Here is a 26377-nt window from a genome sequence, read left to right as displayed (position 1 = left end):
ATGAATATCTTAAAATATGCTGATGACTAGTATAAATTGAGTCAATAATAATTTTACCTAAAAAACTTAGATTTATGCAATAATGGCAATAAAGATAAAAAATAGGCGTCATACTTTAATAGAAGAGTATGGTTCCTCTAGACTAATATGGGATAGTGCTAGCATAATTGGCACGTGTCATTAATTGCAATAAGGTGTTCCAGTAATTTCTACAAAGGTTCTCTAAGACCGGCCTTCCCTTTTTTTGGACCCTTCAACACAAATGCAATCTCTATTTCTGGGCCTCTCTTTAAAGTTGTTCCACCATCATATCATTGAAAACTATTCTATATGGAAATGCCTAAAACTGTTTGAACGTACTGATTTTCTTAGTTTTCTCTCTACTTTCACCGAAGAGCCACCTTAACATTTTTGTTTCCATCAAACTTGTCTGGCCTTTTGGAATCCTCTTCATCATGCAACATTCTGATCCCTTATTTTGAACTAGCATGCATAACTTTGGACATATTTACTAACATGTGAATTGATCCCATCTTGTCATTCATGTTTCTGTAGCATAAAGGCAAAACTGAGAAAAGCAAGAAAACATAAAACATATCACATATCATTATCATCCATTATTGTTTAGGTCAAAGTGCACCTCTATGTTATCATTTTAAGGGACAGTATAGTAGCTTTTATTATGCTAATCTATTATGACATATTCTTGTCGATACACATTTAAGTTTTTTTTTTCAATTTTTTTAATGCGTTTGTGCATGTCCAGTTTACATATAGGTTGCATATATATATGCAGCACTGGTTTCTTCATGAGCTCATTTGTGTTTGCTTTATAAGACAGCATATTTGATTGAATGTGCTTATGAGCTTTGTCGCCCCTGTAAAAACTTTTTTTATGGGAGTGTGGCATCAGAGCTCAAATCTGTTATATATTGTTGATCTCCTCCTAATAGCTTAAAGTTTTTGGTTCAAATTGTTAGTCAACATGGTATCAGCATATAGGTTTGCTGGAGGACAAGAGTTTGAATCCCCTCCATATTATTTATTTATTTAATTATCGTGGTTATAATATTGACTTGTTTCGATTTCAATCATTATGGTGCCTTTACATGCGTCGCCCAAGCCACACGCGAGGGGGGATGTAAAGGCCTGATATACATTATGGGCCGCTTCCCTAATAGCTTAACCTTTTGGGGTCCATTGGTTAGTGAATAAAATCAACATCTCGGGTTTTTTCTGAGGTTTCAAAGAGACCTACAGTAGGAAATAGGCTCAACTATTGCCAATTCCACTTTCTGATTGGATCTATACCATGTAATAAGTATTATTGTGCAACTGAAGGTTCCATTCAACTGGATATTGGCAAAGACACTGCAGGCTGCTGGCTTGCTGACCCAGGAACTTGGGGATTTGGATGTCCTCAAAAGGAGTCCATCGTTAATTATCAGCCACCAATGAGCCACCACTCATACCAGAAGCCAATAAATTGAAGGAGGCCTAATAAATTGAAGAAATTTGCAGGCAGGTATGCATAGGCTCAGATATTGCTTGCTGTTTCTCATTGCCAAGTAGGGCCAACCACTTGGGATGCAACTGATTACAAATAAAAACCTAGATGAAAATTTGCATGCATTTACTAAGAGCTCTAAGAACTTTAAAGGCTTGTGAATGCCCTGACAAATTATCTGAGCAACATTATATGCTCATATGGCGAATGCAATTGGAGAAAAGAAAAAGGCAAGAAGTTCAAGAGGCCAAGGAATCGAAGGAGGCTTATGTTCCTAATATCCCTAAATTTTAGGAACATGGAGAATCACCTTTTCATAAAATTAGTATCCCAAATTTTTGGGACTGAGAGTATCTATAACCTCCCATGATGCCTTTAATTTCTTTTTCCACATGCCCTTTGTTCATCGACTGCCTTTCATATTTGAAGCTTAAGCATGAATAACCTCATCCAGAGTCCAAACAGGCCCTAAACTTTGGTGTCATCAAACCATGTATAGTTCAAAAATTATAGTCAAGAAGTAGTAAACAAATTAAAAAGATAACAGCTAGAACATTAGAAAAATTAAGCATATCACCAATGTCAATGCATCATATCATGAATTCAAGAAGCTTAACAATTGCAGACTGGTTCGAAAAATACTTTGATGAGAGTAATATCATACCATTTATTGTCAATTTGGGGTCTTCCATAGTTGAAAGCCACAATAGGCTCACCACCTGAACAGGCCTTCTCAAAACTACGTAGGCACAAACCTACAAAGAGAGCAATTGTATGATGATTAATCATCAATATCCATGAAAAAATATTGGGACAGACCATAAATGATTAGATATAAGCTCGTTCCAACTTCCATCCACGTAAACAATATAAAGCAACAGTGTCTACAAATTGCCTTCAGGTAATCAAGCATTTTTTTCTTGTAGTAATCAAAAATAATGGTTTAAATAGTTTGATGAATTTACCAGTCAGGCAGCGACACATTATGAGATTAGGGAGAATACCATCCGTTTTGGCTTGTCCAAGGAGTGTAAAACCCAATTCTGCTTCACCAGCCCTTCAAGTCCAGAAGATGAGATTCAGGTAATGATCATTGAAGTAAATGGTAGAAAGTTTAGAACAATTACTTTTCACATTCTACTATGAGGACCGAATATGTGATGACATTTGGGCACACGCCTAATTTTTTCACTTCATCAAGAACTTCAACGGACTTCAAAATTTGGTCACCATCACCTGTAAATATATTATATAATTGGACTTAGAGTCTAGGAAAACCACCTTTCCAATAACAAACTTGAGTGACAATGAAGGCAAAAGGTTTGAAGAATCAGCAGAGGCAGAAGGATTTTGAAATTTTCAAGAGGCATTAGTGGTATATTTCTTGGATCAGAACTTTACGTTATATTGATGAATATGCAACAAGTGATGTCCTGCAGTCCTGCTTAAATTTTGGTCTCCAGGGAAATAGAAATTTCTTTCTGGTTGCAACAGAGATTAGACAACTAGTTCAAGATATCCTTCCAAACATTGGTTTCATGGTAGATTCAATTTTGAGCATTAGATACTGACTCCTTACAGTAAAGATGCCTTAAGAAGCAACTCCATGAACATATCCTATTTGCATCATTAGGTATTTTATGTTTTAGATCACAAATCTTTATAATATGCTGCTAATTTGAATTGAGTGCTTAAGATGTTCAGTCTTTTTTGAATTTTCAGGGCATCTATTTGATATCAATATTTCAGGATGCTTGCTAATGCTTAAGAAACAATTTTCACTAACACTAATTTCACTTTAGCCTTTTCTATCCACAAATGTATAAGAATTAGAATGTGCATATAAGCAATTTGAGTTACTTCACCTCTTGTTGAAACCATTGTTTTCTGATTGCGATTAGATTCCTCAAGATCCAATCAGACGGAAGTTTGAAATTCTTCCTACATCAAAATCAACTACCAAAGTATTGTGTGCCAGTCTGCACAGTACATAGCCATGCTCTGCTAAGCCGTGGCAATGCATGGCACGCAATGGCACAGCAGCAATACCATGCTAGTGCCAGGTGTTGTAATGGTGTTGGATAAATATCACGCCTTGGGATGCTGACAAACACCTACCATACTTACATGTTGATACTTTCAAAGTCTACAATATTTCAACAGCAATAGTTAGCAATAAAATATAACCTCACCTAGGGTATGTTGAACCATGCCAAATCGGACTGGTTTGGGCACCAACACGGTTCAGCCACTAAATTTGAGACACCTCTAATGGTTCGGCCCAAGATCTAAGAAATAATCCCAGTTTAAGCTATTGAACCCCTGGTCCATGCTATTAAGAAGTTAAGGCCTCGGATCACGCTTTTGAGAGGTTAAGACCTCGGTTCATGCTTATTAAACACCCCTCCCCCCTCACACACCCACTCGCGACAGTTTACCTCACTCCACCTACGAGCGTCCCCTCCCACCGCTAGTGAACCCCCCCCCCCAGCCCCACAGCAGCCACTCATGATGGTACTTATGCGTTTCCGGTAAGTCCTCTCTCTCTCTCTCTCTCTCTCTCTCGCTCGCTCCAAGGGTTAGGGTCTTCCTCGACCTTCGCCCTTCTTCTCTCCCTCCCCCTCTCCCAGACCCCCCTCTCTCTCTTCTCCTTTTCCCACTCCCTCTCCCTCTTCCCCTCCCTCTCCAGCTCTCTCTATGTCGGTACACCCCGAAACAACACAGTACGAACCCGTAACATGCTGATTCAGTCAACAGCTGATACCCCCTCCAATACCAGTTCGACGAACCTTGACCTCATCTTTAGTAATAATACTATACCTTCAATATAGCAACAAAGCAAAGTTCACCATCTCAGTACCAAACCCTGCATGGATTTCATGCTAATATAATGTTGGTACACCCGGTACGGGATCGGTTTGGTGTATCAAGACTTGCTAAAGAAAAAATTGGAAAATAAAACAGCAAGTACAAAAATGAGTAATAAACCCCAGTATAGATTGGTATGATTCAATTCAACATTTTATTCATTCGGGTTTGATTGTGTCATAACTCTATAATTCGAATTAGGTTCCCAAAAAGCCAGCCCCGGCCCGGGTCAGCATAGAATGAGGGGAACGGCCCTAATGTTGTATTGGAAAAGAAAGCGGGTTGCGGGCAGATAAAAGCGGACATGGGGACTCGGGTTGGAGCGCAGTGTAACTCGACTCATGATTTAGTACTGATATACGATATGCCCGTTACAGGGCGAGACTCACCAATATGGTGAACCTTGCAACAAAAGACTTAAATACTTATACAGTCATACCATACTATACTATATCATACCGGCAAGATATATCGATACCCTTCATAGTAGTCCATACTGACAAATATTACATCATATCAACTGACAAATGTTACATCATATCATTTTTCTTGTCTTCACACTAGGAGACATATAATGTGTCGGTATTGTAACGCACCATAATGGTAAAGTATTTGTGATAACCGTCACCGTTTCTAAGAAAAACGGGGGGAGGCCATCACACCAAAGGGCAGGCGTTTGGGTTGCCTGATGGTGGGCGGTTACAACCGGCCGCCTTCCCCGGCATTTAGAGCCTACAAAAAGCCCCGATCGGTGGAGCATTTCATCACCCTCTTCCCTCTTCTCTACTGTCTCTCTCTCACAATCCTCTCCGATGGGCAAGACCCGGTGTTAGACCCACACCGCTGGAGCAGAAGGCTGCATCGCCGGAGTAGGAGGCGAACAACCATCTTTAGATCAGGTAAGCTCTAATCCCTTTCCTCTGCAATTTATGCTTTGTAGAGTAGATTTAGTTTAAAAATAAAAATTAAAATGGGAAGGGAAGAAGAGGGAAGAAAGAGAGATGAAGAGGGGGAGGCAGACTGTAGCCACCGAGACTATCGTAGGCACTGGCCGCCGACCTCAGGCCGGCCCTCTCCCGAGCCGATCTCCCTTCGCAAGAGAAGGGGTAGGAGATAAGGAAAAAAAAAGAAAAAAGGGGATTAAGGACTCACCTGGGAACGCCGATCGCGGGCGCCGGCCGCGGCCGCAGACCACCCGTCGCCCGCCGCCCGCCGCCCGCACGGCCGCAAGCGCGACTGCAAGCGCCATAGGCCCGACCAAGGGGAGCCGCCGACCAGCCGGGGGGGTGCTGCCTGGCTTCTCCCGAGCCCTCCTTTTCCTCCGTCACGAGAGAAAAGGAAAAGAAGAAAAAGAAAGAAAGAATGGGGGAACCTTCGAGAAGAGAAGGAAGAAGAAAGAAGAGAAAGAAAAGAAAAAAAAAGAAAAGAAAAATATATATATATACATAATTAAATAGTCAATAATTAATTAGAGATTTAAGATAATAAACAGATATAAATAAAAATAAAATAATAATATTAACCTTCTAATTGGATCAGACCTGAACTAGATATTGGGTCAGATCTAAACTAGAAATCTGATCAGACCTGAACCAGAAAATTGGTAAAACCTGAATCAGGAATTTGACTAGACTTGATCTAGAGATTTGGGTCAGACCTGAACCAGGAATAGATTAGACCTGAATCAGACATTAGACTAGATCTGAACCAGAAATTTGGGTCAGACCTGAGCCAGAAAATTGGTTAGACCTGAATTAGAAATTTGACTAGACCTGAACCAGAGATTTGGGTCAAACCTGAACCAAGAATTGATTAGACATGAATCAAGAATTTGACTAGACTTGAACCAAAAATTGAAATTGAACCAGGTTAAGAACCCGATAACGAAATTGAGTCCTATGGATGGAATGTAAATGGATTAAATAAGAAAGAATGTAAATAAATGAAATTGAATGTGCAATTAATAGGTAATTTGATGATGTTGTTAGGTAATTGAAGAATTGGCACCTAAACCTAGGAATTGGTGAGCAAATTAAGATAAGTGACCCTGACATAATCTTATGTTTTATCAAATACATGTGATTATTTGATTTCTGAAATTGTATATGACTATTTATATTTTCACAAGATTAGGATCAAGCATGTGTTAGCAAATGTTGCATGATTTTAACTGGATGACATTCATCATGATTATCATGCTATGTACATAAATTTATGATGATATAAAAGTTGCACGAAAATCAAAGTTTACAGCATGACCATGAAATTCATGTCATGATGCCATTATTCATTTTTCAATATATCTATAAGATATGATTTACAAAAGAAATGATATGATTTAAGAACTCTCAGATGGCTATGTATAACCCCTGCCAGTAGGTAAAAGTAACTTGGCTTTATGACCCCCGCCGGTGGAAAGAAATAACTTGCCTTTATGACCCCAGCCAGTGGGTAAAAGTAACTTGGCTTTACTACCCCGTTAGTGGGAAGAAATAACTGAAAGATGACCCTGCAGTGGTAAAGGCCTTGCCGGGGGAATAAGAGCGGCCATAGCTACACTAATATCTGAGAGTATGAATTTCAAAGTATGGAATAATAGCAAAAGTTTTATGATGCATAACCATATTTATGACACTGCATGATTGGATATGCATTGGTTTTATGACTGGTTTGATTATACATTGTATGAAATACTTACTTTGTTACAACTGTTAATTTCTTAAAATGATGCACTAGTATGTAAAACATTATGCTCGATCCGGTAAGATTATACATGATCACTTACTGAGCTGTGTAGCTCATCTTTTTATCTATTTTTTTCTTACAGATGACTAAGACTACTAGGAACATGGAGCTTGATGTTATTCAGGGTTGGGATAATTGAAAATGATATGTAATATTCAAATTTTAAAAGCTCTGTATCGCCCCTAACTGTTCAAATCATGGTATGCCGAACCGGTACGGGCTGGTCCGGCCAGGTACCGGTACGCCAGAGCCGTGAAAATCGGTATAGGACGGTTCTGTGCCGGAAACGAAGAAGACGAAGAGAAAAAGAGAGTGCGGGGAAGAGGGGGGAGACCACCTGTGGCCGCCATCGGAGAGCCGCAGAGGGCGAGGAAACCCGCAAGGGCGTGGCAGAGGCCGAGGGGACGCGACCGCGGCTTTTTAATTTGAGGGTTTTTAAGTGAAGTCGTCATATCGGTTGCCGACTTCACTTAAAAATCTCCAAATTAAAAATCGGTTGCCGACATCACTTAAAACCTCCAAATTAAAAAGCCGCGGCCTCCGCCGCGCCCGCTGCCCCCCACCGGCCTCCGCCGCCTCTCCGCCACTCTCTGATAGCGGCCACAGGTGGTCTCCCTTCCTCTCTTCCCCGTGCTCTCTCTCGTTTTCTTCTTCCCCAACTCCGACGGAAAAGAGCTTTCCGGTTCGTACCGTCCGATTTCAGTACGAACCGGAACCGTACCGGTCCGGTAGGCAATCGATATGCCTACCGGACCCGGTACGGCGGACCTTGGTTCAAACACTTTGACATTCATAAACAATATAGTTCATTTGGATATAAAATTTTATATGGCTGCGTGCTATTGCAGGCAAAGATTTGCAATAGTACGACCGTGTCATGATTCGAACTTGGGGCGTGACAGTATTGGTGTGCAAACTTTTGGAGTCAGCAAATGAGTGTGAACTTTGAAAATTTAGCATTAGCAGGAATCAAAATCTCTTCGAATACATGACACAAAATGTTGGATTCTATTATCGCAACCGTACCCGCTTAGCACATGAACCAATACTCAGCAAAATAAATATATCCTTCTGATTACATAGATTACATGATAAAGCCATGCATTAAACCAAGTTTTTTGAACTTATAATGGAAAGCACGTCAAATGCTTTAATCAGTCTAGAAGATTATTTCAATATTAACACAAAATAAATGTTATTCATCAAGCTCTGCTGTAGTTTTGCTTTTAAGGAGGAGCGTTGAGTAGCAAGGTCCGTCGTACCGGTACTGGTAGGTGTACCGGTCGCCTACCGGACTGGTATGGTTCGGTTCATACCGGAACCAGTCCAGTACAAACCAGCAAGCCTTTGTTTTTATGTTTTGGTTTTCACGTCCGCGCACGGGCGCGCGGGATAAATGCCACTCTGTGGCATTCCCCGTGCGGGCGGGGGAATCACCGGCATGGCGGTTCACAGCGCAGGGAACCGTGCAGGGCGGGGAATCGTGCGCCCGCGCGCAGGCGTAAGGCCCACGCCCGTGCAGGGCACTCTACCCGAGGAGCACGTGGCCCTTTCGACCATGCGCTTTGCCACCACACGTAAAAAAAAAAAATTACGTATCAGACCGGTACCAGTGCGAACCGGCCGGTATGCATGCGTACCAGTCGGTACCGGCCTGAGAATAGCTGGTACCGATTTTCACGTTGTTCGAGTATCGGTTTCCATGTAGTCCGGATACCGCTTCGGCAGACCTTGCTGAGTAGAGTTGGTTGGCCAGAGAGGTTCAAGAAGTGGAGGTAAGGACCTATGTGGAAAGTATAGCAGAAAATGACAGCATATGGTTTGTACCAGGAAGCAAGAGTGGAACAGAATCTTTTACAATGACAAACAATTCTAATATGGGTTGTTAGTAATGGTACCCTCATGTCATCAGAGAAACTAATTTAATTAAAAACAACATACTCTCTACTTTTCTCCTGTTGGTTTCTTCTGGTTACAACTAGGAACCTGCTTCAGAATTTCCCATAGTGACCAATGCAGAAATACATCAGAGGCAGAAAGATTGCTTATTATACAGATGAAAGAGATAAATAGTCTAAGCGAAACTACTTATATTACAATAAAAATTCATTTATCATTAGTAGGACTTATTATTCTTTTAGATTTAAAAGTTCAAAAATCAAATACCAATAAACACATTTGGCACTGCATACTTGTACCACTGCAATAGTGATAGAATTTTGAGGGGCCTATATGTAGCTTTTCCAGTTGAGGATCCATGGGAAGAAAAATGACACTATGATATAACACAATTGATACAAACAAAGAAAATAATTTTAAAATGATCAGCTATTCAGTTAGCTTCTTCTTATAGCTTTTTCAGATTCTGATTTTATTTTCTGAATGTAGTTTTCTTTGTTAGCAGAGATGACTCATGCTGAAGGTTTGTATGGTCAATCTTTAAATATATTTCTTTTTTTGTTACTCTTATTCTTTTCTCCTTTGATATTCAAGTCCCACCATTAGAACAAATCTTTTCAGCTATGGTTGTGGTTGTTGAAAGTAACAATCTAGTTGGATCAAAACATAATGATACTTGAGGTTTTGCAGAAAAATATCTCAATCCATTTTACAAATTAAATGCAGGTTTAAAATAGAAATCAAAAGAATCACTAGTAAAATTACAAGAAATAGAACTGGTTTAATAAAATATACGAATCTGAAGGAATCTAGTAAGTAAACTAAGATATGCTAGGACTGACATGTATGTGGTCCAAATAGAACTAGCCTACAAAGGTCTACCAATGAAGACATACATAAGGAGGTGATCAGAGCATTCAGCATCGAAACTGTTGGAAGCAATTTGATTGCCTTAATCTCCTCATATAGCTCCAGTGCCTTCTGCCAGTTTTTTGCCTGAAAGAAAAATTAGGTAACTATGGTGACATTCTGGCAAAGGCTTTGCTTGTAGAATTTTCATCGTATTCAATGAAAATGAGAACCAATCAAGCAAAACAGAAGGCAACTGTTATATGCACATAGAACCAGATAAATGCAGGTTAGGTGTGAAAAAGTGCAAGCAAAACACAGAATCTGCTATGGTTTAAATAAAACTAGCTTGTTCAGGTTTGCGAGAGTATAGAAACAACAAGAAACAAGACAAAGTTGCAGAGCAATGGTTGCAAACCTACAAATCCATACAAATCAACAATATATGTTTATCATAAAGACCACATATATATTGGCATACATTGCAACAGGCCCCCATCAAGGAGCTATATGAAACATGTCCAGCTTGTAGTCCTTTGTTTTTTGCATCCTGCAAGATTCTAAAAGCTGCATCAACCTTCCCAGCATGCCCAGCAACATCTATTAGGGTGCTAAGGAACATCTGCATGGAACGAATACCAAGAGCTTTACAAAGTCAACGTTTTCATTAATTTAAAAAGCCAGGAACTAAAATCAAGTAATCAACAAGTCAAATGAGTGAATCAAACAAGCTTTGCAAATTGTCCATCATATACAGTTATGCACTGAATCTAGGTTGATGTTCTGGAAAAACTAAATCAGCAACATAGGAAAAAGAATAAAGAAGATTTTGACTAACCTGGCTTTGATTAATTTAATTTTCTTGTCCGCATTTATGCAAAATTGCAAACTTTCACAGATTTCGCTACTGCTACGTTACCACAGAGATGCGATTGATTAATAAGTAATATTCAGAATGTTGATTGACCAGGGATTTAAGTGCCTCTGGCACATGCTGTGCTATGATGTGCCCATGCACATGCTGTGCCATGCCAAAAAAAGGTCTTAAAATTAAAATTTCTTTTTAATTAAAATGATAAAAAATTACGAGTATGGTGCCTGTACTGATAGTGGCCTGGCATGTAAGCATAGGCTGGCACCTGCAACCTTACGATCACACACTCCATGACATTACAATAACCATGATGAAATGCTAAAAAGTGTAATGCATTTGTATAGAAGTCTATTTTCTGGGAAAATTGTTGTAAAGTTGAAGATTCTTGGCAGAAAAGCTGATTCCTAATTATTGTATGCAGACATTTAGGTATTGATGTATCATCTCGTGTTTATACATTGTTTCTCTTGAGGAATAATAGTCCCAATATCGGATACATTAGGGACTCTTGAGGTGCTTATATACTCTTGGACCTATCCATCTAATAGCACAGATTTTTAGATAGGATCTTAACATGGTATCAGAGCACACCAATCCTTCTTGCCTACCAAAACTTCCATGCTCCCACTTACTAATCCACGTGTCACCCCTTGTTCCGAGTTTCGTCCCTCAAGCTCTAAACAAAAGAGAAGGTGTTGAGGAATAATAGTCCCACATTAGATAGGTTAAGAACTCTTGTAGTGCTTATATACTCTTGGGCCCATTCATCTAAAAGCCCAGGTTTTTAGATAGGATCTTAATAGATTTGGAAACTCATGAATCCTATACAACATGAGAGAGATCAAGCGCAATCTATGTAGATACTAGATAGAGAACAGCTAAACCTACACGCATGTGTAGCTCTCCTTCATCCACACGCCATGTAGGTCGGACACATGGCATTGTTGACCAGTCAACAACTTAAGCTTAAAAGGTAACTGATAGGATAGGTTTTAAGCAATTATACTTCCCTTTTATTTCAAATTCCTCCACCATCTTTTACCGTCTTCCCAGCTGCTTCATTCTTTGGTCAGCTCCACCTTCATGCCCAACTCCTTATCGACCTTTGGTGTGGCCATGGGTGCGTCTATTTGACCATAGGCTGCCAACTAAGATGACATTTCATTCCTAAAGATGAGTAGTGTGCAGCAAACCTGGATCCTTTAGTTTTTTTTTTTTTTGTAATTATGGGATTAGGGCATTATTTGTAAACACTGTTGAGCTTTGAGGTTCAATTCCAAGGAAGAAATCCGCTGGAAAATTGATGTAGATATGGATATGAGGATGCAAATTGAATTGTTTTAGGATGGATCCTATGGGATGGCTAGTACAAGGTAGAAACCATGGACGGTATGATTATAATCTATTTAGTTTGATTGCCAGAACTCAAATAATAATCAATTGTTCATAATGGTTCATGGGTTTGACCATGTGGTCGACCTCTAATGGGCATCGTCACCTCAGCAACTCTCCAGCAAGCATCACTGATGATCAGGAGGCAGGATCAATGTTTGGGCATAATCGACTTTACATTCCCCTGACAGAGATCATCGACATCCATAGGACAGTCCTGGCGCACCTCCAAATGGGATCATCGATGACTATATAGGGCATGCTCAGTGCCTGCCATCATACTCATCCATGGGGCATCATCAACAAGAAAGGGTGGGTCCAGGGCTCCTTTTTTTATGCCACCTTCCAACAACAGCATCTCCCTCAATCCAATCTAATGAACATGGTTGAATGATAATGAAGTGGAGCTGAAGGTCAAGGCATAGAGAAAGGTGGGAATAGAGGAGGAAGGAGGAAGTAACAAAGAGGGACGGGACAACAGAAGGAGGAAGTGAGAAAGAGGGACAAACACAAGGGTTTCAACTTGTTGAATCCTTTTCCACAAACACTAACCAGTTATGGTGCCATGTGTCAGTTCTACATGGCACGTAGGCGAACAAGGCCTACACATTCATGTAGATCTAGCATCCCTATTGTATGTTTAGCACCTTTGCCCTCAACCACAACTTGCTTTAGTTTCAATGTATCAGTGCTTCTGGATTGGTGCTCTGAGCTTGCTGAACAAACCTAGATAGATACTGCAAGATAAGCTCATACTCAACCAATCTCCCATGTTGTATAAGAAACAGGTGTTAAGATCACGTGTAGGCACTTCTACTTGTAGCATAAGTTGCAGCTGATTACCAAGAAACCACAATTCATCCCATCCAATCCTGATCAGACCTAAGTTACACCACTTAGGAATGTCAGATCTAGAATCAGATTACTGAATTTTTGCCAAATTTAGTAAACTTAACAGATCTCCCAGCCGTTTGTCTGTCCTTTACTGTTCAGTGGCTCTTTAGATCCCGATAACTTTCAAATAAAGAAACTTGGTTTTTCAAATTTCTTCTTTTCATCCCCTTTTCTTTCTATGGCTTCATTGTTGAAAGCATTATAGGGGCTACATCTAATCCAAGATTACATCCATTTGGTTGCTTCAACCCACACATGCCACTAAATCACTCAAGCAACAAAAGATTTATTTTTTTTTGAGAATATTTCATTTTTTTCCTCATTTATTTTACCAAAACGTGCAAGACAATTGTATGGTTGGATTATCAGTCCAAAATCTATTGGTCTTCATATTTAGCCCAATTATCCAAGACAATTGGTGAGCTTTTTTCCTTTCCTTGTTAATATATTATGGGCTATACGGTGAGGGTTTAAGAATCGGTCATACGTATGCCGATACCTTACTAGTATTGTACAGTACTGTGCCGGCACATGGAATGTCTCTTGGTACGACAAAGAACGTAGAGGTTAAAAATATCATGAGTCGTTTACATACTGGTATGGGGCCATACCAGTATCAATACCCTATTGCTATAATTCGCCGTGGCAGCATACACTGGTACTTAGATCCTTGGTCCTTTTTGGATTTTGGATGCCTTTTATTCTTCATTTAACCTTTTTTCCTTAGGGATTTATAACGGAAATTAGCACTACCTAGATATTTTGTGGTTGTTAGCCCCTGCTAATCAATACTCATCCTCCTCAATGTTTTTCTAACTTCACACAATCAGCTTTCTATCTTCTGCATCTTGGGCTTCTTTCCTTTTGGTGACCTTATCTGCCCAGTAGCCTACAGGTCTATGTTTGAGGCCTTTCTACTCTCAACACTCTCTTTCAATGCCCCAGCCCATCCTCTACATGATGCCACATGCAAACCAAACTACTAAACTGTATTTTCACCTCGAAATTTAGAAGTTCCAAAATTAGGTTTTAAAAGAGTCACTTGCTACCAAATTGTCCATGCAGCTTATTTCAATTAAACAAGCCTCTGCGTACCATTTAAACAACAAAGTAGGATTGTTATTTCATTATGATAATGATTATGATTCAGCAATAAAAACAGCCCCATTAAGTGACGGGATATTTGATTAAGCAAAACTTCCTTCCAATGTGAGAGAACTAAGTTGTAATTCTGCAATTTAGATCGGATGGCAACCATTTGTATGAAATATAACATAGTTTGGTAATAAATTAAATTATCTTTATTGATGCTCTTTTATCACACCATATGAAAATTGCTTGCTATGGAAGGTAATTAAAGCTGCCAAATTTTCCCCATGTCTTGTAACTAGCTAATGGAAGTAATTTCAAAATACGGTCTACAGAGAGGCTAATGGAGCTGCAGATTGAGTGGCCTCGTATGTGGCTGACCACTCTGGGGGAGCCCTTTGGGTTGGTGAGGAGGAGTTGCCTAGAGCACTCCGAAACTTGTTATCTTTTAACTTTTTTGGATGTATTCACACTAGAAGTGTACAAGTTGTCCGTTGTAGCAAAAAAAAAAAAAAAACGGTCACCTAAACATAATTAAGCTGCTAAATGCAGCTTGTAGAGTATGAGGAGTCCGGCATCTTTAAAACAGCAATGCATCCTACCATGCATGGGATCTTAGTGTGATTTTATCTCGAGGGAACTGCAAGCACTATCACCACAAACATTTCTATATTGAGGTATGAAGGCAGACTAGTCCAATGTCAGCTTGGTATGTACAATAGTACACTACTACATCTACTCATGGTTTACGGGATGGTACAGCACATGAAATGTCCTGGTACAACCTGCAGTATGGGGCAGTACATACTATGCTGCAGCCGTTTTTTAAATACCCTTGAGAGAAATCAATGTTAAATCCTTTAATGACCATTTCCATTATGCAGCTTGTTGCCAAAACAATCCTCAAAATTAGGGGTTCTAAAATCTATAATTTTGTAACAAAACTCAAAAAGAGCAACTAATTCATTCTAACAGGCCTCACCTCAAAACTCTGTACTTGTGAATTATACTCCCATGACCTAAAGTATGGAGAGGGTTTACGCCAAGCTTCGTTGTACCGGTACCGGACTCTATACCGGTGCCATACTAGTATTGTTTCAGTACGGTACGCGGCATTGATACGGTATGGTAAGGTACGCAACGTCGGTACGTCTGGTGTACCAAGTGTTGGTACACCATCGATACCGACACCGAACCGGTAGGTACGGTACGTCCGGTACTGTCCGATTTGGTGCGGTACAACATACCGTGGTTTACGCATTGTGATGATGCCTCTCGATCAACAGGTTAAGAAGAGTGACTAATGGTTCAATATAAATTAAGTCCCAACTAAGTTCAGAGGTACAATGAACCCAACTTGTAAGGAGGACTGAAATCAAGTACATTTTGTATCAAGCTCCTTCATTATCAAAGCCTTAGGCTAGCTAAATGGATTAAAACATGATACCAGACTGAAACAATTAATTATTGGGCACAATTTGGATCGCTTTCTCCTCTTTCTTAACATCAACCTTGCCATGGTTAAGACTAAATTTCAACAAGTCTTTAGTTTTTCAAAATTTACGAGTCCGCCCACTTCAACTAAATTTCAACAAAGTTTACCTTGGAGAAATCAAGCCCAAGGCATGGCAAAAAGAGCAATAATCTCAGCTAAGGGCATAGTAGCACAAAAGATAAGTAGAGCTCACAGAAAGTAGGGTTCCCAAGTAAATGGGTCAAAAGAGCAATGCTCTTACCCATGGTCTACTATGCCGGTACCGGGGCACTGTACCAGTTGCCGACGGCACGAGACAGTACAGGGCCAGTGTCGTGCCGGGCCGGGCCTGTACTGACACAGGAGACCGTGGGAGAGAGAAAAAAGAGAAAGAAGAGAGGAGGGAGAGCGGAGGCCGGCGGAGGTCAGTGCTAGTGCAGGTGGTGGAGGCCATGGCCGGGTCCCTGCACCGGTTGCTCGGCGGCACAAGTCAGTATGAACCCGCACCATACCATGCCGAGCCTGTACCGCCACGAGAGAGAAAAAGAGAGAAGGGGGAGAGAGAGAAAGGGGAGAGAGAGAAGGGTGGGTAGCGGAGGCCAATGTTGGTGCAGGTGGTGGAGGCCACGACTGAGTCTCTGTTTCGTTCGAAATAGAGGTCCGGACGCTAAAAATATTTTACGATTTTTAATTGAAGTCGGCAAATCAAATTTCACGATATTTAAGTGAAGTTGGCAAGTAATTTGCCGACTTAAAAATCATAAAAAATTTTTAGCGGCCGGACTCCTATTTCGAACGAAACAGAAACACGGCCACGGCCTCTGCCACCTACACCAGCGCCAGCCTCTGACGGCCCTCCGCCGGCCTCCCTCCCTTTCCCTCTCCCTCCTTACCCTGCTCTCTCTCTCTCTCTCTTTCTCTTTCCTTCTCCTTCTCCCACTCTGGCGACAGTGTCTCGGTTTCTTTACCCGAACTATCTTAGTCCACCGCCGATACGGCTCAAGACGCTACGAATCAGACGGTTTGTGACGGTTCCACTGACCTTGCTCTTACCTAAGTGCTTAGCAGCGCACAAAGATGAGCATAACTCAAAGAAAACAAGGCCCCCAAGTTAACAGTCAGAGACCCTGGCATAAGCAGTGCCAAAATTGACCTCTGGATAAAAAAAGAGGGCATGCCCTCAAGATAAAAAGACAGCAGGGGAAGAAAAAGAGTGACAGAGATGAGCTGAAGGACAGCCCTCTCTTGGGGTACTAAGTTTAAGGTTTTATCAAGCTGGGTGTCCCTTTCTAGGAGAGGAGTAGATGCAAGACCTTATTTTTGGCCTCAGGGGAGCAGTACAGACAGCTGACAGATTGCAGGTCATTGGGTTCTGGGATCAATGTCTGGAAACAGAATACCTGTAAGCTTAAAGGGCTTCAAGCTCACTAATATGGAAATAAACCACGGATTCGAAAATATGAATTCTTTACAAACATTATCTCAGAATATTGTCAAAGGTTCTGATTCAGAAAAGTACCTCATCAGGTACCACGCCGTTCCTTTCCATATCATCGTATATTCTAAGTGCAAACTCCAAATCACATGTCTGGCTACAACTCTTGACAGCAATTGTGTAAACTTCTGGCGTGCCTTTTATATTATACTCGTGAAGCATTTTGTACACTTCATGAGCCCGATCAACCTAAAGTTGGATCACATATTAATATCTTTTAAAGCAGGGACAGGAGTAACCAAATCTGATACCTACTACCAGAATGTAAAAATATTAAAAGTGAATCAACAGACTGCTTTAAAAGCTCTAGTATATACCTGACTGGCTTGAATGCATGTCTTCATCAGAGCACCAATAGTCACATGATCAGGATCTATTGGTTTAGGCTCTGCTCTCATCTCTGCTAAAACATCAAATGCACGATCAACTGCTCCTGACTCACCACATGCAGTGATCAGGGCATTGAATACAACTCGATCAGGCTGCACTTTCTACTGCAAATAAGACTTTGTTAAGAATAAAGAACAACTTCAAATGTAGTCAAAAATAAAAAACAAAAATATATAAATAAATGAAAGGGCTGCATCTCACTACAGTCTGTAAGTATTTTTCAAGTATGAGATAGCATATGAAGTACAATTTTTTGTAAGAAAAAAGCATTTGTTGGAAACTTATCAGCAACTATACCTTGGATCTCATAATTCCATAAGCACCAAATGCTTTTGCCACTTGTCCAGCTCTGGCACAACCATCTATAAGTGCACCGTATGTGTTGACATTTGGCTCGATTCCAGCATTCACCATTTCATGGAAAATCTAGGAAGACAAATTTCTGAGTTTTCCAACAAAACCAATAACGCATAAGAGAATATGAACAAGTGTACTGTAATAACAACTACAAGCAAGTACATCTGACTTTGACTGACAATGCATTCAGTGCCTATGACAGAAAAGTTGTTTCCTGCTCCCTAATTCAATCAAGACAAGATAAAATTAGGCCAAGCTGATGAGGGTCCCTCCACTGTGGAGTCTAAGGAGGTTAGATATACGTAAACTTGTTTCCGTGTTTCAAACCGATGACACCTAGGTCACAATAGAGTAACCTTACCGTTGAACCAAGGCTTTCTCTCTCAATCAAGACAAGATACAGATTCAAAAACATGGGCCAAGTCAAAGGCGCAATGGATGACTTGCACATATTAACAAGCATTTTTGTATGCCAAATTTCTATCTATTTGATAACATATGGAAAAAGTTAGTCATCTATAATCATTAACAAGAAGACAGGGCCTCCTATTATCATCTTGACAGCTCCAGCTATGTGAACAATGTAATTCAACAATTTTCAATGCTAAAAACTCATATATGTACATATCTAGACACACGTATCCATAACCATCAAGCCTTATGCCCCCACTATTTGGGGATGGCTTCATTGATCCTCATTCACCAAATATTCTGGTGCCACTTCTGACATTATGTCCTTTCCCAAGCTTCCAGCTCTTTGATGGATGATCCTAAAGAACATTTAGCCAGATTTTAGTCTCGGTGTGGAGAAACTGCAGCCAATTGGAAGCTCCTGTATCCCTAAAAGTTTCTTTTATTTCTATACTATGATTTAAATGACAGCTTCAACTAGGCTCCACTTAAGAGAAGGTATTGGGTCTTAATAAAGATACGTGCTTGGTCGCCAAACTTTGAAGAAAAGATTCAACTTATCTTTCCTCACATCCTCCCCTTCTCTCACATCGTTTAACATAAATTAAAGTACCTCTTATTATGGGAGGTTCCTCAAAACTTCATTGTACATGTCAATTCCATCTCAATCAATTCTCCATCACATTGTCGTTTATAACTCCAACAGCTCTTCTAGTATACTTTTCGATCTATCCTTTCTAGTTTTTCCACAGATCCATATTTTCACTCTCATTTATGTTACACTCAATTTGTTTTCTTGAACCTTCTTTATTGCCTCACAATCTGAATCATACAACATTGTGGGCCTTATCGCTATTCTACAATTTTTTTAAGAAAGTTAACAAGGTGTGCCTCAATCACATGATACTCTAGAAACACCTCTCCACTTTATCTAATCAAACATAATACTATTATATTTACCTTCATCTATCTCTCCATTATTCTATATAATAGTTCCCAAATGATGAAATCTATCACACAATGGTATCTCCATCTTAATTGGAACTCCATTTTCATTTCTGTTATTACTAGAATTGCATTCGATATACTCTACCTTAGTTCTATAGATTTTTAAACCCTTACCTTCATCAGCTTTCTTCCACAGATCCAATTTGGCTTTTAAGCTTCACTTTTTCTCATGACGTCTACAAATAGCATACACCATGATACATCTTACTGAATATTAGCTATAAGTTCATCTATAATTAGTGCAAGAAATACATAAGATACAACACATGCATACATACGTCCATACATACATCCACAAATTTATGTTAACCTCTCTTTATGCTAAATTGTTACAATCATGACTATTAAGCAGGTAGTTAGATGCTCAAATCATCTGTTTAGTTTTTTAATAGCTTGAAATTCAGATTTGTTGCAAATTTTGATAGAGGATTTCACCAAAACTTGAAAATAGTAAATATTGAAAAATTAACAAAATGTACTGCAAAACATTAGAACTAACAAGCTATAGAACTTGGCGACAAAGCTTCTCTCAAACATGCACACTTATGGAGATAAACTCTTTAAGGCTCACACCACTGAGCAATCTTTAACCAAACTTCCATCTGTACTTAAATATTAATCCCATTTGCTTCAAGCGATCTGAAGCATAAATTGCTCATGATGTCAAATAGTACAAATCAGCAGTTGATATTGACTACTCATCCCAATCACCTTGCCACAAGCTTACGGTACCATCATTGACTATCCTAGAAACTACTGACCATTAAAGCTGCCAACTTTCTAGCTAACATTGTCTCCTACACCATCCAAGGTTTCCCAGAAACAGCTGAGCTGCCCAACTTAAATTTCAATCAAGGACAAGATTATGTCAAGCACACATAATGATAGCCATTTAACTAGAGACAATGAAGAACTAAAGGAAACATGAAAAACAAAAAAAAGGAGGAATTCCAAGTAGTATTTTTTTCCATCTGTTTGATATCCAATTTGGAACCCATAAATATGCATTTCCATCTATATTTATCATATTTGTTTGCTTGCCAATAAATCAAAAAGAATAAAAAGGAGTGGGAGAAAATCATCAGTCTACTAATAAGTACAATAACCAACATTGCTGAAGGAATTGAAAGTGCAGTTATCTCCCGGCAGAATTATTCAAGTCAATCTCTAAACCAGGTCTTCTAAGGAGATAATTCTAAATATCTTATAATCAAGTCTTCAAATGCTATATGTGAGGACCCATGCGGGCGTGTGTTTAGTCCCACATCGGTTATTCGCTGGATAGATATTGAGTACTTATACAGGATCAAGGAACCCAAATAATACCTTCCGGCTAGCCATTTTGGGTGAGGTCCTAGGTTGTTACAAATGGTATCAGAGCCGAGAACGACTATTGTTCGATGGTGGAAAAGGTGTGAGGCCCAATAGTCCCACATCGGAAAGACTCGTTCCAGAGCCTGGGCATATGAGGCGAGTGTCTCCAAATCCTGCAGACGCGTTTTGGGTGGAAAACAAAACCGAGGAGGGGTGAAGGACGCTTGCGTGAAGCCCCGAAATCGGACAATATTTGGCAGGGAAGCCCCGTGTTTCCCCCCTCATGTGGCCTCCACATGGGCACTAGGCGCCTTACCTGCTCCGCGGAAGCGGGGGCGTGATATTTAGTATCAGAGCCGAGGACGGCTCTTGTCCGATGGTGGAAAGGGTGTGAGGCCCAATAGTCCCACATCGGAAAGACTCGTTCTAGAGCCTGGGCATATGAGGCGGGTGTCTCCTAATCCTGCAAACGCGTTTTGGGAGGAAAACAAAATCGGGGAGAGGTGAAGGACGCTTGCGTGAAGCTTCGGAACCGAACAATATCTGGCAGGGGAGCCCCGTGGTCCCCCCTCATGTGACCCCCACGTGGGTATTAGATGCCTCACGTGTCCCGCGTAGACGGGGGCGTGATATTTGGTATCAGAGCCGAGGATGGCTCTTGTCCGATGGTGGAAAGGGTGTGAAGCCCAATAGTCCCACATCGGAAAGACTCGTTCTAGAGCCTGGGCATATGAGGCGGGTGTCTCCAAATCCTGCAGACGCGTTTTTGGTGGAAAACAAAACCGAGGAGGGGTGAAGGACGCTTGCGTGAAGCCCCGAAACCGGACAATATCTGGCAGGGGAGCCCCGTGTTCCCCCCTCATGTGGCCCCCACGTGGGCACTAGGTGCCTCACGTGCTCCGCGGAAGCGGGGGCATGACATTTGGTATCAGAGCCGATCCGGCCCATAACCTATGCGGACTAGGGAACACTGCAGCACGGATCCATTGGGGCTGACCACGGGCCAATCATGGTGTTTGTGATTTGATTTGAATAGACATGAACCCTTAGCCTGACGAGGACATAAAGGCTTGAACGAGAGAGTATGTGAGGACCCATGCAGGCGTGTGTTTAGTCCCACATCGGTTATTCGCTGGGTAGATCTTGGGTACTTATACAGGATCAAGGAACCCAAATAATACCTTCCGGCTAGCCATTTTGGGTGAGGTCCTGGGTTGTTACACTATAGAACATATTTCCTTTGCAACTTGAAATAAACTTATCATATATTAGAAAAAAATGAATCAAGTTGTCTACAGTGACTAAAGATGCTTCTTCTAAAAATTAAAAACTCACATTAGATGAGAATAAGACCACTGCAAATATCACCTCCCTTAATGAATGAGCCTAACAACAATAATAATCTACCTCTGACACATGATGAGACATAGTTGACCAATCAACTGTAAGCAGCAAAGGACATCAAACTATGAACATGCCATTGATTATGGAAGCTGCTCAAATTAGATAAGGACTCAAGTTGGGGTGCTTAGATCATAAAACACAGATGAACATATATTTATAAATACAACTACGTAAATGGTAACATGTCCTATTGTTTCTATCGGAAACAAACTATTGTAGCACATGGAAAGGTAAGAAATAGATGAATATGAAATATATTGTAAGCTGTAATAGTATAAATGGCTAGGTTACCATACTTCAAACATGGCATCGACTTTTCCACTTTTAGCACAGGTTGATATCAGTGTGGTGTAAAGTTTACAATCAGGCTTTAGCCCAGCCTCTTTTATTAACAGCATAACCTGGAAAGCTCCTATACAAACAGTTTTGGGATCAGGAATAAGGCATTCAAGTGAATGAGAATGTTCTGTCATTTATAATTTTACAGCAGACCTACTTCCAGAGGTGAATGAATTACCATCAAAATCTTGTGAGCTTGCACATACAGATAAGAGCATGTTAAAGGTGCTCATTGATGGATTCCTAATTAATTTACAAAAACGAAATGCCTCTTTTACAGCTTTCTGACTCTTACAGGCCTTCAAAAAGCTGGTATGATGGACCTGAAAAAATTGACAAAAGTCAATAAGCAAACACACTGGAGATAAAATACAGGACAAAGGAATCACCTTGTCCATATCCAACAATCCCTTTCTTTCCATACTTTCCAGCAAGTCTACACAATCTCTCAACCTGCTAAGCCCCATATAAATGAGTTTAAGATGAGCAAGAGGGATATGAGAAGGAGCGACTACTCATTAGGCTGCATCACTCTTGTTAATTATTAATTTTTCATCTCATCATTATGAAAATCATTGAGAATGCAATTTGATCTATAAGGTTTTCTATGATATGAAACTAAAGTAGGAATTTTTCAATTTAAATGCTGGACATGAGTGATACCTTCCATCTCTCAACAAACGATCATAGGCTCTTAAATAACCCGATGGATAATTTGCGCCTTTTACAAGATTCCCATTTGGCTCAGGAAATCCAGACAAATTTGCATTATCTTCATTTCCATGTCTGAGACTTCTTTCCATATCCCTTGTGAATCCATGGTGTTTGCCTATTTTTTCTCCTTTACTAGTATGGCCTTCGTTGAAGCATGCACTAGGCTTTTGTCCTTCTGAAGACTCAGAAATTTAGCAAACATCATTTATAAGAAGCATGTGCCCTTGGAACTCAGAAACAAATGAGTATATGTTGCTCAAATATCATGGCCTCAAAGAACAATGGTTAAAGAAAATAAATTTCACAAAAGATATATTATTGATTTAAATGCATGTGTTTGTGGCTTAACCTGCTGAAAGAGGAGAGATTTTTGCATGGATGCCTCCAAACTTCACTGCATGCCTTAATCGAGAGTAAGAGCTATTGTTATCTTGAAGAATGAGATGAAGAGGTCCTGCACTCAAACTTTCGAAGCATGATATAGACCTCACCTCAGGCATTTCTTTATTGTAAGCATAAACTGCTTTGGCATCTTGTTTCATGAGCCCATTACAGCTTGAGGGACGAAGTTCACTGCCTTTCGCTACAATGCAGTCTAGCTCAATGTCTTGATTGATTTCTGTTTGTTTCTTCTCCACTAGGACACTAGAACAAAATCTAAATGTAGGTTCAACTATTATATCAGGTGCATCAGAGACTCCTACAGCTTGCCTTTGTTTTCCAGGCAGCAAATCTGGCAATTTCTTTCCAGAATCATCTTGCTCTAATGCATCAATTTTGTGAACCTCAGAAGATGAACATTCAAACTCTTCAGTTCCAGTTGTTTTAGCTGATGCATTGTCTGTAAGAATGAAAGCAGGAAGTTTAGAGGCTGGCTGCACTTCATTGCTTAATGTATTGCTGAATATTTCTTGAAGTTTTAACAGTTGAGCATCCTTTATGTCAGAAGCACAGATCTCAGGAGACACATTTGCTTGATCTCTCGCAATTGTACTATTTTCTTTGTACATTATGGGCTCTGCATGATGGCTTTCACTGAGTCCAACATTCACCATAACATCAGGGACTTCATGAATTGCAAACTAACAAGTTGGGACAAGAATTTCAAGTTAGATTGCAGCAAAAAGCTGAGTGCATATCAACAGAAATTTAACTGTAAGTGAAACAAACAAAATTAAAAACCTAAACTTACTTGTAATGCAAAGTCTTATCCATTTCTGCGTAAAGCAATTGACTAACATAAGCACAGAAACATGACATAGATATCTGAACTCTGAAGTCTTTTTCTGAACATAATTCAATTATAGTTCTTCTATGTAAGCTTCTAGTATTGCTAATTACCAACATCATTGCATGCTTGAAATGGGTTTAACCATTATACATACATAAACTTGAGGTGATTCATAATGCAAGACCCTTTTAAACATGATAAGCAGATAAGATACTTTCAGACCAAACAAGTGTTCAATAATAATAATTTAAATAAAAACCTTGGTAGAAAATTTTGGTTACTTCTAATTTTTCCTTAGAGCATCATAAATACTTTCTTTCCATCATTTTGTCATTCTCAGCACGTAGAAATTTTGAGCCAACAGCTGTTAGCTCAGCTGGTTGTACCACTCTCCTAAGGGACTGCCATTGGGGGAGCTCCAGTGTTCAAACCCTGGTGGTGGCACTTTATGCCGCACTGCATGGAAACGCAGACAAAAGAGGAAAAAAAAAAGAGAGAAAGCCAGTGGAAGGCTGATATGGTACTTTATAATATACAAACTTTCAGTTGAACAAAAAGGGAATGATGAGAACTTTAAAACATGATTCACACAGCATTGTCATCCTTAATTATCTTTATCCTTGACATTTCCTGTCCCAATATGTGGCTATCATTCAACAGTAAACATACCCACCCACTCCATCAGCTCCATTGTGTAAAAGATCAGTTATTAACTATCTTCTTATTTTTTTCCTCAGGGAACGGGGTATCTTTCAGCCACAGATTGTAACTGAGGCCTCACTACCAAATATAACAATTACCACAAAACAAACCATATGTTTGTTTTACTTCATCTGATATGCCGGTTGGCTTTGTGGTAAAATATCATCCTGTCTCCCAGATACAAGTCCTCGGTTCTCCTCTCAACAATTCACCTACAACTTTTGCTTTATTCTTCAGTTATTATAGCCTGTTCATTGGAATACACGATTCTTGATCTATAAGAGGGGGACCACTATACCAGAACTCAGAATCGTTCTCCCTTGGCCGTATGGTTTCTTCCAAAAACCAAAGATTCCAATAAGTTGGGCCCTATTGTCATGTCAAGAATAGCTGCTAAGCCCTACTGGAGAAAAAACACCAATCTTTTTATGATTGTCCATATGGAAGGCCTTTTATCGACTACAGTAACCATGTAGAGAGACTGTTGATCCAATCTCGCGTAGGTTTCAGAGATCTAAGTCATGCATTTAAATCTTAATCATCTTTTTATGGCCGAAATCTGAGATATCAGGGAACAAGTCCATGTTATAGAGGCAAGAATCTAGACACTTACCGGCAACCTCATAGCTTTCTTCTCAATGTGGGTATGGTTCGTAATCAAGAACTGGATATTCTTTTTCTTGTTTAAGGTAATAATCAAGAACCGATCTTGGAAAGCCCAAGAAAATTAAAGACCGAAAGTTCCAAGATCCAAGATTCAGTCACCTGGGAAGATTCACGCCTCTGTCTGCTATACATCACTTGGAGGGCCGCCGCGAAGGTGGCAACTGCGGCAGCGGCCACAAGAACGGAATTCTCGCCCAGAGAGTCCTGGATGAGGCACCTAGGAGACTGAAATTGGAACCCTAATTTCCTGCATCTCTTTCGAGATCGGAGGCCCGAAGGCCTCCGCTGGCTCCCGCACCCGGGAAATTCCTTTCGGATGATGGAGCTGGGGAGAGGGAGGTGGACGAAGGAGGAGGAGGAAGTGGTGGTGGAGAGAAGGGAGAGGGATGAAATTAGGGTTTGAGATCTGGGCGAGAAGCTGATATCCATGGAGAAGAGGAGGGAGAGAGAGGAGGGAAGGAAGAAGGTTGAGGACGGGAGTGGTGGAGCGCCAGAAGAACGGATAAAAAAACTGCCTACCGCTGACGTGGCGGCCTGCCTTGGTTTCGTCGCCCGTTTCGGCAGATACTTATCAACGGGATCGGTTAAGGTGTGCGGGCCACACACACATGTCCTAGTGCGCCCAATCTTGAATTGCCACCTAGTGACCAACCGATGGACCCCATCCCATTTAATTCTTACAGGGACGTCTCTCTCCGTTGGAGGGCTCGGTTTCTGCCACTAAGGTGGTAGCTCAGTAGAACTGGACCTTACTT

The 26377-nt window shown here is 40.4% G+C and overlaps 1 protein-coding gene across 25 annotated transcripts in view; it reads right to left on the bottom strand.

The window, feature by feature from the left end:
- MRL1 (Pentatricopeptide repeat (PPR) superfamily protein) overlaps nt 1-26158 on the bottom strand; it is a 31933-nt gene extending 5775 nt beyond the window's left edge. For 5 of the 25 annotated variants that reach the window (XR_016400006.1, XR_016400005.1, XR_016400004.1 and 2 more), the window contains exons 1-14: nt 25722-26145; nt 23373-24105; nt 22973-23198; nt 22699-22765; nt 22467-22632; nt 22267-22382; nt 17774-17902; nt 17404-17577; nt 17111-17275; nt 10350-10490; nt 9916-10015; nt 2635-2743; nt 2473-2564; nt 2172-2262 (exon numbers count right to left, since the gene is read on the bottom strand). Coding sequence is in view for 18 of the 25 variants with exons in the window: in XM_089929821.1 (XP_089785947.1) it covers nt 2172-2262; nt 2473-2564; nt 2635-2743; nt 9916-10015; nt 10350-10490; nt 17111-17275; nt 17404-17577; nt 17774-17902; nt 22267-22382; nt 22467-22632; nt 22699-22765; nt 22973-23198; nt 23373-24105; nt 25722-26051 (2639 nt within the window). In the remaining 7 variants the exon portion in view is untranslated. The other 20 variants (XR_015976704.2, XM_088719118.2, XM_039117302.3 and 17 more) reach the window with 15 other exon arrangements.
- Between the last annotated feature and the right edge of the window lie 219 nt (nt 26159-26377).

Source organism: Phoenix dactylifera, chromosome 3, assembly GCF_051530095.1.
Source record: "Phoenix dactylifera cultivar Ajwa chromosome 3, Ajwa_hap1_PhDact_Kaust_v1.1, whole genome shotgun sequence".
Lineage (NCBI taxonomy): Eukaryota > Viridiplantae > Streptophyta > Magnoliopsida > Arecales > Arecaceae > Phoenix > Phoenix dactylifera.
This window is presented reverse-complemented; position numbering and strand designations above follow the sequence as displayed.